Source organism: Meleagris gallopavo, chromosome 20 (genome assembly GCF_000146605.3).
Source record: "Meleagris gallopavo isolate NT-WF06-2002-E0010 breed Aviagen turkey brand Nicholas breeding stock chromosome 20, Turkey_5.1, whole genome shotgun sequence".
Taxonomy (NCBI): domain Eukaryota; kingdom Metazoa; phylum Chordata; class Aves; order Galliformes; family Phasianidae; genus Meleagris; species Meleagris gallopavo.
This window is the reverse complement of record NC_015030.2, coordinates 8,207,437-8,218,893: the sequence shown is the minus strand read 5'-3', so window position 1 is coordinate 8,218,893 and position 11,457 is coordinate 8,207,437. Positions and strand designations below refer to the sequence as shown.

The following is an 11,457-nucleotide window of genomic DNA, read 5'->3' as shown; positions in this document are numbered from 1 at the left end:
TGGGGCTGTGTGGAGCTGCCGCCGCGCCGCAGGAGAGGAGCCGAGGGCGGGTGGCTGCGGAGCTCGGGGGACCCGATAGTCGGTCGATTACCCGCAGCGGCTGCAAAGGAGCGCCAAGCGCCGTTTGTTCGGTGCGATAAGGGAGGGGCGGCCGGGGAAACGAAGTTGCTGGCGCGCTTGCAGCGCCTCTCAGCATCGACTGGACGCGGCTGCGGCAGGCGGGAGCTTCCACTTGCGGTCCCGGGCGGCTGCGCTCCGTGTGATCTTAGTTGCGCTCGCTGTCCGAAATAGCCTTCCAAATTCAGCAACAAGAACTTTCCACGATGAACTAATAATTAGCTTAGCTTCCACATCGCTGCTCATCTGCCTGAACGATCACATTAATTTTTAAACAAATTTAAACAAATGGTCTATGAAAAAAGATTTCAGGGCTGCATTCTTCAGAGGGAAAAGCAGGTGCTGTTCCTCTAAATGTGTGCAAATGGCAGCCGTAAACAATGAGGTGGGATTTGGTGCATTAGGTGTGAAACCTGGGCTGTATGTGAGTGTCTGTGCCTTTTCCCAGTTATTTATACCAGTATTATAAAGTACATTCTTCTTGTTTGTGTCTAGATCCAGAGTGGGCCTCTTACAAACTTGGAATATTCATTTGTTTGATGTGCTCCGGAATCCATCGCAATCTTCCTCAAGTCAGCAGGGTCAAATCTCTTTGGCTTGACTTCTGGGAGAACGATCTTATAGAGGTACGGAAGGAAAAGGAATAATTCGCTTACTTTCTCCGTATTTCAGCATAACCTGTGACTCAGAATTTGTGCCATCCACCATGGACAGAGGAACAAAGCTGCACAGAGCAAAGTTAACTGCATGGGTAACTTCAGGGATTTTCTATGACCTACTCAATCAAATTACAGTGATAGGTGGCTGTATTTCTCACAGGCTGCAGTGATCTGCATATCAAAGCTTAGATCCTACTGATATGTCCAGTTAGTGTGTTCCCTTTAGTAATGAAAGTAACCTTAAATATTGCTTCAAGCTGTCATCTTTCTGTGGGAATGTTAATAACATAACCATAACTTATTTCTAGGGATAGGCGAAGATAAAGGGAGATCATAAATATATTTTATTTCCTTTCTCTCTTCTGTCATTTTAATTAATGACCAGAACACTGTGTTCCCTCCCATCTGGTTCAGAATTTGAAGTACTGAAAAGGGCCAGCTATCTAAAAAGTGCAAACTATAGTTCCAAAGGAAATCTATAAACTCCAGAGATGCTGAAAGGTAGGGTGAGACTGAGCAAAATATGCAGTGTTCCCTTTGATCCAAGTTTCATTTTGTGCTCATTACATGATATTGGTTTTGTATTTGCAGACCTAACTGGATCTTCTTTTGTATTGCAGTTTATGAAGAAGCACGGGAATCTCTGTGCCAAAGCTAAATATGAAGCAAAAGTCCCTCCCTATTATTACATCCCCCAGTCCTGCGATTGCTTGTAAGTTGATTGTTTATTCAGTGCAGCAGACCTTTACAGCTATCAAACTGCTGCTTCCCTCTGCAGGTCCTTTGGGGTGGTCGGTGAAAATAGGGTAGAGACAGATCAGCTTTATCCATGTCTTCCTCTTTCAGGGTTTTAAGAGAACAATGGATTAGAGCTAAATATGAGCGTGAGGAATTTGTTGCCACCCGAGTCTGCCAAGATCCTTGCTCTGCAGGTAAAAGCTAGGATTGTCAGAGAAAAGGTATTCGTTTCAAGGCCAACAGTGCAGTACTTTGTCTGCACCTTTGAAGGTCTTTAGGGATGACTTGCATCGAATGAAATGTTGGATATGTAGTTCTTCAAGTCTGTGACTTTGAGAAGAAGCTCCCAACAATTACGGAGTATGTTTAGCTCATATATGCTCATACAGTTCTGTGGTTCTCCACTGGTTTGTTCTATTTGAAGTGAAAATTCTCAGATGGAAAAGAAACTTGAAACTCTGTGGCACAAAAATGGTGCTGTTGTGCTGCCTTTGTCTGACACCTGTCTCCACCCAATATGCAGGTAGCCATGAAGGATTCCTCTGGAAGCGTGGACGGGAAAGCAAGCAGTTCAAGCAGAGGCGGTTTCTCCTGTCAGCAAGGGAAGGGGTGATGAAGTACTACACTAAAGAAGTGAGTTCCCAGCCAGAGTCAGTTGTAGGTAGCTGGTCTACATCCAGCCTCAGGCTCTGCTCCTTACCAGCTGGAAACAGCACAAATAGCTTTGTCTCTAGCAGCCTGTATTAGGAGCAACCCAGATGTTTCCACACTAACATTTGTGGTATCTTAGACAATTGCTCTTTTGGAATTAATCCGCCTTCTCCTCTGTCATTGCCTCCCTGCAGCCTCCTTTTCCTTAGTGAACAAAGGAAATGGATAGTGAATAGCAAGATGAAGAGGAGATCTGTTAGCAGCTGCTACCTCTTACGTTACCAAAATATTCTCTCATCAGCTGTTGCAGCAACGTCCTCAACATGTTCCCCTTCCATGGGAGAATGTAGCTAATTGATTTCCAACTATGAAGTTGGAGAGAGAATGTTTGCAGTGCAGACACATCACTCCAGAGCCAAACATTTGTCAGGGAAAGGGAGTTGTGTAGGTGATTTTATGTAACGCAGAACTTGGGCTTTTATACTCCAGATGTATCAAATTATCAGGCACTTTCGGATCAGCGAGGATTTAGTTCTCAGCTAATCTGTCCTCCATTGCCTTCCTTTTGACCATTTTAATACAGTGATGCTTTTCACTTCACAGCCCAAAGGTCCAAAAGCCGTTATCAGCATTGAGAAACTGAATGTGATGTTCCAGGCAGAGAAAATCCATCATGCTCACGGGCTGCAAATCACATACAAGACAGATGGTCAAACAAGGAACCTTTTTGTCTATCATGAAAGTGGAAAGGTGAATGTCAGAGATTTTGGAATGAGCAGTATTCTCAGATGTTGGGTCTGTATTTTGGAAAAGCTATCTTGTTTTTGCAGGGTCTGATTCAAAATCACTATGACTTGTATAATTTAGAATGTTGCAGAATTTTACACTAGGAACTACAACATCTTGGTCCTGTTCTGTTGGAGTATTCAGCTTCACACACTAAATATTCTCAAACGTTCTTTGTGGCACATAAGTGTCTAAGATAATTGTCTGATGGTTTTATATAATTCAGTGATTGTATTCTTTGAAGCCTCTTGATACACATGAAGAATGTAGTTGTTCTGCATTATTTCCAAACAAACTATGGTGATTTTAAGAAGCGTGCCTACAGGTTTTGTTAGATTTGTTTCTTCTCTTGATACAGTTCTGAAGTCTTTCCAGGTATGAGGGTTTCTAAAGAATCCATAACTGAAGCAACTGAAAAAACCTGTGTACACAAACTTGGATGATTCTCCATGCTGAGGACGTCCAGAAACTTCTTGGAGAGGCTTAAAACTTATTTTGGAAGCTGAGTGTTTTTCAGGAGTCTGGGACAAGTCACTGACTCTCTCTGGCCTTTGGAGAGAAATTCTATATTTGCAAAGAGATAACAAGGAAGGAGAAAGGCCTTTTTGGAAAGGCATCATTCTTACCCCTTCATGTTATTTTTGTCTTTTTGTTTGTATCGCTCTTTTCCTTAGGAGATTGTTGACTGGTTCAATGCCATTCGGGCTGCACGTTACCATTATCTCAGAACAACCTTCCCAGCTCTCCCTGAGCACGAGGTGAGAACTTAACAAGGCATGAAGCAGTCTGTGCAAACACATTATGGGAAAGCATTTTCCCATTTGTGCCAGAACCAGGTGCTCAAACAGCAGTATGCAGGCTTGGAAATGCCAGCTGCCATCGTGCTTTCTCTGGAGAAAGAGGCAGGTTCCTAGTGTGCCTCAGCATGCTTCTAATACTGTGATTTGGAGGCAGCAGCTTTAAAATACATAAAACTTGTATAGATGTCAGTGGAACTGTTGACAGACTCTATGTGATGGCACTGGGGAAAAATGAATCTGCAAAGCAGATGCAGTTGTGTACTAAACAGATAAGAGACCCTCGTTGAGAGACCATAATGCTTACTTTCATAATATGTTAGGAGATGGTGCATTTGTTTCCCCTCTTATTTGATATATTTGAAGCTTGTGTTTCTGCACAGCTAGTGCTGACAATTGCACCTCATTCTTTTTTTTCCTTCTGGTTGACATTGGATATGAAAGCTAAATCTTTGTTTGCTTTTCAAAACATATCTGTATTTAGCTATACAAACTCCGTGTAATCACTCTAATCATTCATGCTCAGTGTTGTAATCACTCTCTCTCACTGTCTCTGTTGGTGCCAACAAATATTCCTTAGTATTCAGCTGTCTTAAAGATGGAAATGAAGGTAAGTCTTTTAATGGCAAACAAAAACACATTTGGGCTTCTCTTACACTGACCGGTTGTTGGTCATCTCCTTGCCAGGCAGGAATATCATGTTCTCAAACACAAAGATGCTCTGTCCCACTTTATTCTTCTCTTTGCAGTGAGCATCACTGAATTTGCTGCTTCTTCTGCTGTATTCCTTCACATTCTTTAAAACAGTCACTTTTCTTATCATAGATAGGTAAAATTAACATCTCTTTGAAAGCAACCAGACAACAGCCAGCCTATATACCGTGCCAAATTAGTAGTAAGCCTTGAGATGGACAGAAGATGAAGAGAAAAAAAGGTCACACTGTGGCTAACATGCAGAAAGGAAGTAAACGTTTAAGGCCAGAAAGACTCCCTGTTTCCTTTTATACTGAAGTCTTTCAAAAATCCTGTGTTCCTTCTTAATTCAGACTTCCCTTTGCTGAGCAGCCAAAAAAAAAACCCCAAGCCCTAAAAGCCAAAATTGTCAGTGATTTGCTTTGACAGAAAAAGAACAGAAAAATGAGCCTCAATGAGATGGCAGATATTTATGTGTATGTTCTAGATCATACCCCGGATCACAAGAAATTATATCAAAGAAGGATATATGGAGAAAACAGGACCGAAGGTAGGTTGAGATTACCTACTTGACAGTACAGAAGCAAGATTCTTCCAGAAGGAGATTACTTGATAATACTATGGTGCTTACTTATAAATGATTTATTAAGGGGGCTGGGTTAATAATGACATTGTATTCAAGCTTGTGTTATTTGGGATCATGTTTTACTTTGTACAGAGAAGAAACTGTGAAGAAGGTTCCTTCTTGGAGAGTAAGCAAGCTGGATTAGTAGGCAGTGGAAATGCAAAGTACTGTTAGGCAACCCTAAATGAGTTACTGTATCAGTTGCCTACTAATTACAGCTCTTGAACTGCAGCTACCCCTAGAACAGAAAATCACATGCCAGCCCCCGCTATTTCCCTATTCTTTTAAGTTAATGGCACAGAAGTCACATCTCTTTACTGCGGCGAATTCTTCTGTGTTAAACCTATGGATTGGGTTGGTTGTTTATTTTTGTGGGAAAGTACTTGGCTGCTGCTTATTGAAACATTGAGAGAGATTTCAAGCTCTGCTAAAGGAGCATAGGAAGACCGGAGATCTTGTTTGAATGCTGCTACTTCTTGCCTTGCTCCTCTGGATGAGCTGTGAGTCAAAGTCCTATTGAAAAATTTAGTGATTAAATACTGAATATTGATGGTGGGTTGTTTGTTTTTTTGTTTGTTTGTTTTTTGCCTACCTCGGTGCTAGCCTCCCAGCACATCTTCCTGCAGTTACTGGTATAGAGTATACTCACAGCTACAAGCATGTTTTGGCTTGCTTTTTTTTCCTGAGGCCTAAACTCAGCTCAAACTGGAGTGAGCCTTGGCAGAGGACTCTTCAGCACAGAGCAATGAATATCTCGGGGAATGGTTCCATGAGTGCAGTTGATGGAATTAGCACTTTTAAAAAATAAATGCCCATGCTGCAATTGTAGGGACAACATCCCAAACCAAAATCCTGAAGTTGTTTGCATGTTCTCCTCATGATAACCACTGGCTCACAGATCATTTTTCTGCAGTGACTTTGATTAATCTATGTACTGTAGTTTTTTTTAACCTGATTAGATTGCTAGTAAAATGAATTTCCGTGGTTTATCCAAAGGATTGTCACTAAATGCAAATCTCCAGTTGCACACAGCAGTGACTCACTAGTTGCCAGTTCAGAGGATGGGTTAAACTGAATTCAAGCTCAGAATCGTTTAAGCAACCTTGGGATCTGCTCTGAATGGGAAAAATTTGTCTTTGGGACTTGGTCTTTAAAGAACTTCTACCATCTACTTGCAGCAGAAGGAGACCTTTAAGATGCGCTGGTTCAGCCTAGACTCTGAAGAGAGAAACCTGCTGTACTTTAAAAACCCACTGGTAAACAGGGTGTTCTTCACTATTCCACAAGTTCCTTCATGGAGGTGGGTGGGGAGAAAGGGTCTGTTATAATCCAGCTCTCCCAGTAGCTGCATAAAACAAACAAGGTAATCTCTAGAGCTAATCTCCTTCATTGCGGGTATTCTCGGGGGTATCAGCCTGTTTTTTTTCCCAGCCATGTTGTAGTCACACATGGAACCTTAGGCAAGATGTTTGATATTCCAGAGGGCAATATATTGTTTCCTACCATTGCTCTTACAAGAATTCCTCTTACAAGTGTTCCTTCTGAACACTCAACCAGCTCTGCAAGTATAGGCTCTTCTTGCTTCTGAGAATGCTCAAGAGTGTGAAATGGCTCTAGTAAGTTTCTGCTTGTCACCAGTTCAGTGACCCTTCCACTCATCTCCAGCTCCTCCTGCTCCATGTCAAGGGATAGAATAATGTCTGCTAGAGCTGCATTGTCCACTGGCTAATGAATATCTTCTGTTTCCTTCCTTCTAGGATGCATTTCCACAAGGCCAAGTTTTTATTGGAAGGAGAGTCGAGGGCTATGAAGTACGAGCTGGCTTGCCCCAGGGAATATCAGTAAAGAAGAGGAAATCGGGGATCACCATGGTCACACCAATGAGAGAGTTCTTGTTTCTGTGTGAGAACGATAGGGAGCAGAGAGAGTGGATAGATGCCTTGAATGGAGTAATTGCCCAGCCCTTGTCTGGTTGAGACTAACATTGAGTTCCGGTGAACTGCACTTCTTGGGCTCTGTTTGGCACTGGTCTGCATTCTCTTTTTGTCAGCAGGGATGGTGCTGAAGCCCATTCAGAGACTGCGCTACAAAGGGCTTCTTCCTTCAACAGCTACAGGCGCAGGAAGGGTGGCAAAATAAATGAGTGAAGGGAATGCAGATATTCAGAAATTATCTGTCCCTTCTTTTGAAGTGCATTCACTCTTCCTTACATTCTCTGCTTTTGAGCAGATGAGGCCTTCCTAGGCTGATGTAGGGATAAAGTAGCTCTTGTTATATGGAAAAAGAAACAAAGTCAGTTTGTCCACAGAGGACTGGTATGAATTTCCTTGAGGATTCCTGAAAAATGTACATGACAATGCAGCCATGACATATATTCTGACAGTAAATGTGACCATCTGTTACATGCATGCATAGAACAAGTGACCAAGAGGCAAAGACATCACCACCTGCCAGGACAATGCAGCATGTCCTGCTGGATAGATGAAAGATAAAAATACGTGCTGGAATGATTGGATGTCTTTCTTGGGGGGGGGAGGGAGGGGAGAACAGAGGCAGGCAACTACTATACCTGCCTGCATCTTCTGTACAGCTAGGGACATGGTTGTTGTCCTTGTAATGGTTTTAATGTCATTTACAGTGTTATTTTTATCACTGAAACTGTAAAAAGAAAAAAGTAGGGGGTGGAAGGGACTGCTGGAGATCACATGCTCCAATCCCCTGATAATGTATGTTTGTATCATCTATCCCACACTTCCTAAGCTTATCTTCTAAGGATGTTCTCGGAGACAAAAAGGCAGGCAGCATCCACTGCTTTTCCCTCATCTACCCAACCACTCATGACAGATTAGTTGAGTATGGTTTTCCTTTGCTGCATCCATGTTGACTACTCCTGATAACCTTCTTTTCTTTCTTCCACTTGCTTGGGCTTGGACATGACATCCAGAATTAGTTGGATGGAGGTGAGGCTAACTGGCCTGTAGACTCTTATTATTTGAGGATCTGAGAAACAAGTCCTCAAAACTAAAAGTCAAGTTTGAATTGTGAAGAATGTTGTGGAAGCATTCTAATGACATACCCTTAGATCCTTGCTTTCAACAGTTGCTGCAATTTGATTATTTTGGGAGTGGCAAATGCAATATGTAGAAACCGTTTTCCTTTTTTTTTTTTCCTCCAAAGCAGCCCCACCTACTTCTCCAGTCAAGACATGAGTTCAGGATGAAGATACACTGGTCTGTGTCAGCTTCTAAAAAATGGGGGAATGGGTGAGGATTTATATTTGTTGATACAGTACACTGAGTGTTTTGTTGCCTCACAGCTAAAGCTGAGATTTGGTTCTACTGAACAGTTGTTCAGATATTTAATTACTTTTTTCAGATTCCCTTAGTTGGCAAATCAAAAGGAAGTCTTGCAAACTTAAGTTTCTGATCAAGCTTCCACCTTTTGCTGACGCTCGCCAGCCAGTATGAGTTACCCCAAATAGTTCTCTTCTACAGGAATGAGGAAGTACCAATATGTGCATGGATTACTAAGATTAACTCTTTCTACAGCAGCACAGAAGAAAAAAAAATGAATTAGATCATCATTCTGCCTGTCTCTTATCATCTGACCTTGAGCAATCTGTGTCAGTAGTTTTGTTTCCTGATACATTCCCACTAACTTAATCTCCCAGCTCACGTGCTGGTTCAGATCTAACAGCCTATGCCTGTATCCTCTGAAATCAATAGCAAAGCACTTTTGAGATGAGCTGAATAATTCAGGATGATCTCAGAAGAGCGCAGTCCATTCAGTAACCTCAGCTTCATGGATGGGGCTGCTCCTGTGGTGATGCTTGGTCTCCCACTGTGTCAGCAACACTGATATGACTTTTGTTACAAAATCAGGAAGTTCCTTGAGAAAAAGAAACCCTGGAGCAATGTAACAGCATCTTTTTTGTAGACTCAATAAAAGTCAAGGCCAGGTCACAGGGAGCTAGCTCCATGTGACAGTTCATTTCTACAGTTAAGCTTGGACCTGCGTTAACCTCTCTGACAGTCCTGGGGCCCCGTGGGAGCTCCTTGCCTCTGCCCTGGGGAGCTCAGTGCTGCAGGCTGGCTTGCAGGGCACAGCACCTCGGGGCTGCATAACTCCACCCAGTCTGAGGCTCCCTGCACCCCACACATGGCAGCAGCACAGGGCCTGTGGGAAACGAAACTGCACTGTGGCTGCTGCTGTTGACTTCGTGCGACTGCAGGCAGATGTGGAACTAAGCAGCAGCTGCTGCCTGAACTACTTCATGGGCCCCATGTAGATCATGGGCTGCACCCACAGCTTCTGCCAGTCCTGCATTACCAAGTACAGCCAACCAGGAGCTGGCCACTCTGGTGAACTTAATCCCCAGAGAGGTGGAGGAAGAAGACTTAGAGGCCTAGAATGAACCCACATCCTCTGGAGCTGGTGCTCATCACAGCTAGAGCTCTGTAGGACATGGCCCTGGGGAGAAGGTTTAGGCAGCAGCAGACAGTGCTTCTCCCCACTGCACTTCAGCCACTATTCTAAATGCCAGTGGGGCCCCTGGGTCCAGGGCATGGCTGGGACTGAGTTAACTTCACCTTCCATCCTGCCCTTTTTTTTTCTTTTTTTTTCCCTGGATATTTTGTATTTCATGTGTTAATATTGGCACTGTTGTAATAGTGTTGTGTTTTGCTCACTTGGGCAGATAGTTTTAGCTGAAGCAATGTGTGGAGTTCACTGGTGGTGTCTGCAAGTTGAAGACTGCATTTTTTGAAAGAACTATTAGCAGAATGTGCTCAGCTGGTCTAAGATATAATGACTAGTTGATCTTAGTGCTGGACAGGTGGGCCATCTGAACTCTAGAAAGTTCAGGAAGTTGCCTAAATCAGCAAGCTCTCAGGTCAGTTTAGAACGGGGAAGGATGGAAATACTCAGAGAAGAGATGGGGCTGCCATGAGAGGATACTTAAAGGGCTTAAAACCTAAAACATCTGTAAATCTTTCCTTACTTGTTTCCTTCTTTCTCATCTTTCTGCTGTCCTTTTTCCATTGCTGTTCCTTTGGTCTTCTCTTTTTATTCTTCCAGTTAAAATCTGTAATGAGCAAATGATGTAATCCCAATGCATTTCATCCTTTGCAGGAGGTTAGTCTAATCACATAGCCTTGAGCACTGAGCATCCTGAAGGGCAGTTGTTTGTTATTTCAGTCATCATCAGCTCTTTCCCTCTTCTTTTCACAAAGCACTTCTGTGTTGCTATTTACTGTGTGAACATTGCACAGGAGACTCCTGAAATGAAACATAACACCGTTGTACAGTGCTACAGCTCCACCCAGCTGAATGACACAAAATGGAACTGGTTCACTGTCTCTGCTTACAATAACTCTCAGACCTTGCTGGAAATGAGCAAAACCTGACTACTGACTTTCATTAACACTATGCACACGTGTCTAAAAAGTCTTAAGTCTCTGCAGTCATGCAAAGATCTTAAACTTATAAATATATTTGAATATATAACTTAGGACTGTTGAATGCTAACTTTACAGTTAGTTGTGTTTACCAGCCCAGTGTTTAACTATCAATAATGTAAGGGTTTTTATTATCCCGCTGTTTAACCTAGTCATTTTTTCTCTGAGGATTATACAGATAAGTGATTAAATGTGTCACTTTAAAGAAGGAACGGATACAAAACATCTCCAAGCATCTCCAACTGAAGAGGACATCAACATCTTGAGAAAGGATCTCAGCGGAAAAAAAGGTACCTCTTGTACTTCATTACCTGCAATTAGTTTATTCCCCTGTGATTCTGCAGCTACCTGGAATCCCCCAACTGCCCAAAATCTCACTGCAAGCAATGCAGGACAGTATCAAATGCATTTTATTCCTTTGAATACATCTGGGTCTTCCTGGTCAGTCAAAGAGCATGTGAGATGGGACAATAAACTCTCGTACTTCACTTGTCTTCTTTTCTAACAAAAAACGGATCTCTGTGTTTTCTGCCTTTCAGATCAAAAGCCGTATTACTAAAGATTTCAGTTGTATGAAAGACGAGAGAAATACACTGGTGTTCATTGAACGGGAGGGCAAAGCAGCCCAAGAGAAGACTGAGGAGAGTGCTCAGAAGTGAACGACCTCACAGAATACCAAAGACCCAGTTGAGAAAGGACTGGGAAGTGATGAAGTGGTAGAATGCGGGTAGAAACTCACCACCTCTGATTTCCCAACAATAACTCATGCTGGAGAGTGCAGGAGCAGCGTTTTACTACATTTTGTTCAGCAATTACTACACAATTTGGCTCGAGGGAAGCCCGGCACGCGCCTTCTCCTCAGCACAGGCGCGCATAGCACCGTCGGCTCGGATCGCCTCAGGGGGGCGCGCAGCGGTCGGGCGCGGGAGGCGCTC

The 11,457-nt window shown here is 43.0% G+C and overlaps 1 protein-coding gene across 5 annotated transcripts; it reads left to right on the top strand.

Annotated features, from left to right (window-relative positions):
- Positions 1-72: 72 nt before the first annotated feature.
- Positions 73-7,733, top strand: ADAP2 (ArfGAP with dual PH domains 2). 5 transcript variants are annotated; one of them, XM_031556348.1, is made up of 9 exons: positions 77-743; positions 1,397-1,488; positions 1,623-1,708; positions 2,038-2,147; positions 2,769-2,915; positions 3,626-3,709; positions 4,929-4,991; positions 6,245-6,322; positions 6,824-7,733. In XM_031556348.1, the coding sequence occupies exons 1-9, from the start codon at positions 657-659 to the stop codon at positions 7,040-7,042; spliced, it is 966 nt and encodes a 321-aa protein (XP_031412208.1). In that variant the 5' UTR covers positions 77-656; the 3' UTR covers positions 7,043-7,733. The 5 variants fall into 5 exon arrangements, with proteins under 5 accessions (XP_031412210.1, XP_031412211.1, XP_031412209.1 ...); XM_031556350.1 differs by lacking the exon at positions 3,626-3,709 and having other exon boundaries at positions 73-743; XM_031556349.1 differs by lacking the exon at positions 4,929-4,991 and having other exon boundaries at positions 75-743.
- The last annotated feature ends 3,724 nt before the right edge of the window (positions 7,734-11,457 follow it).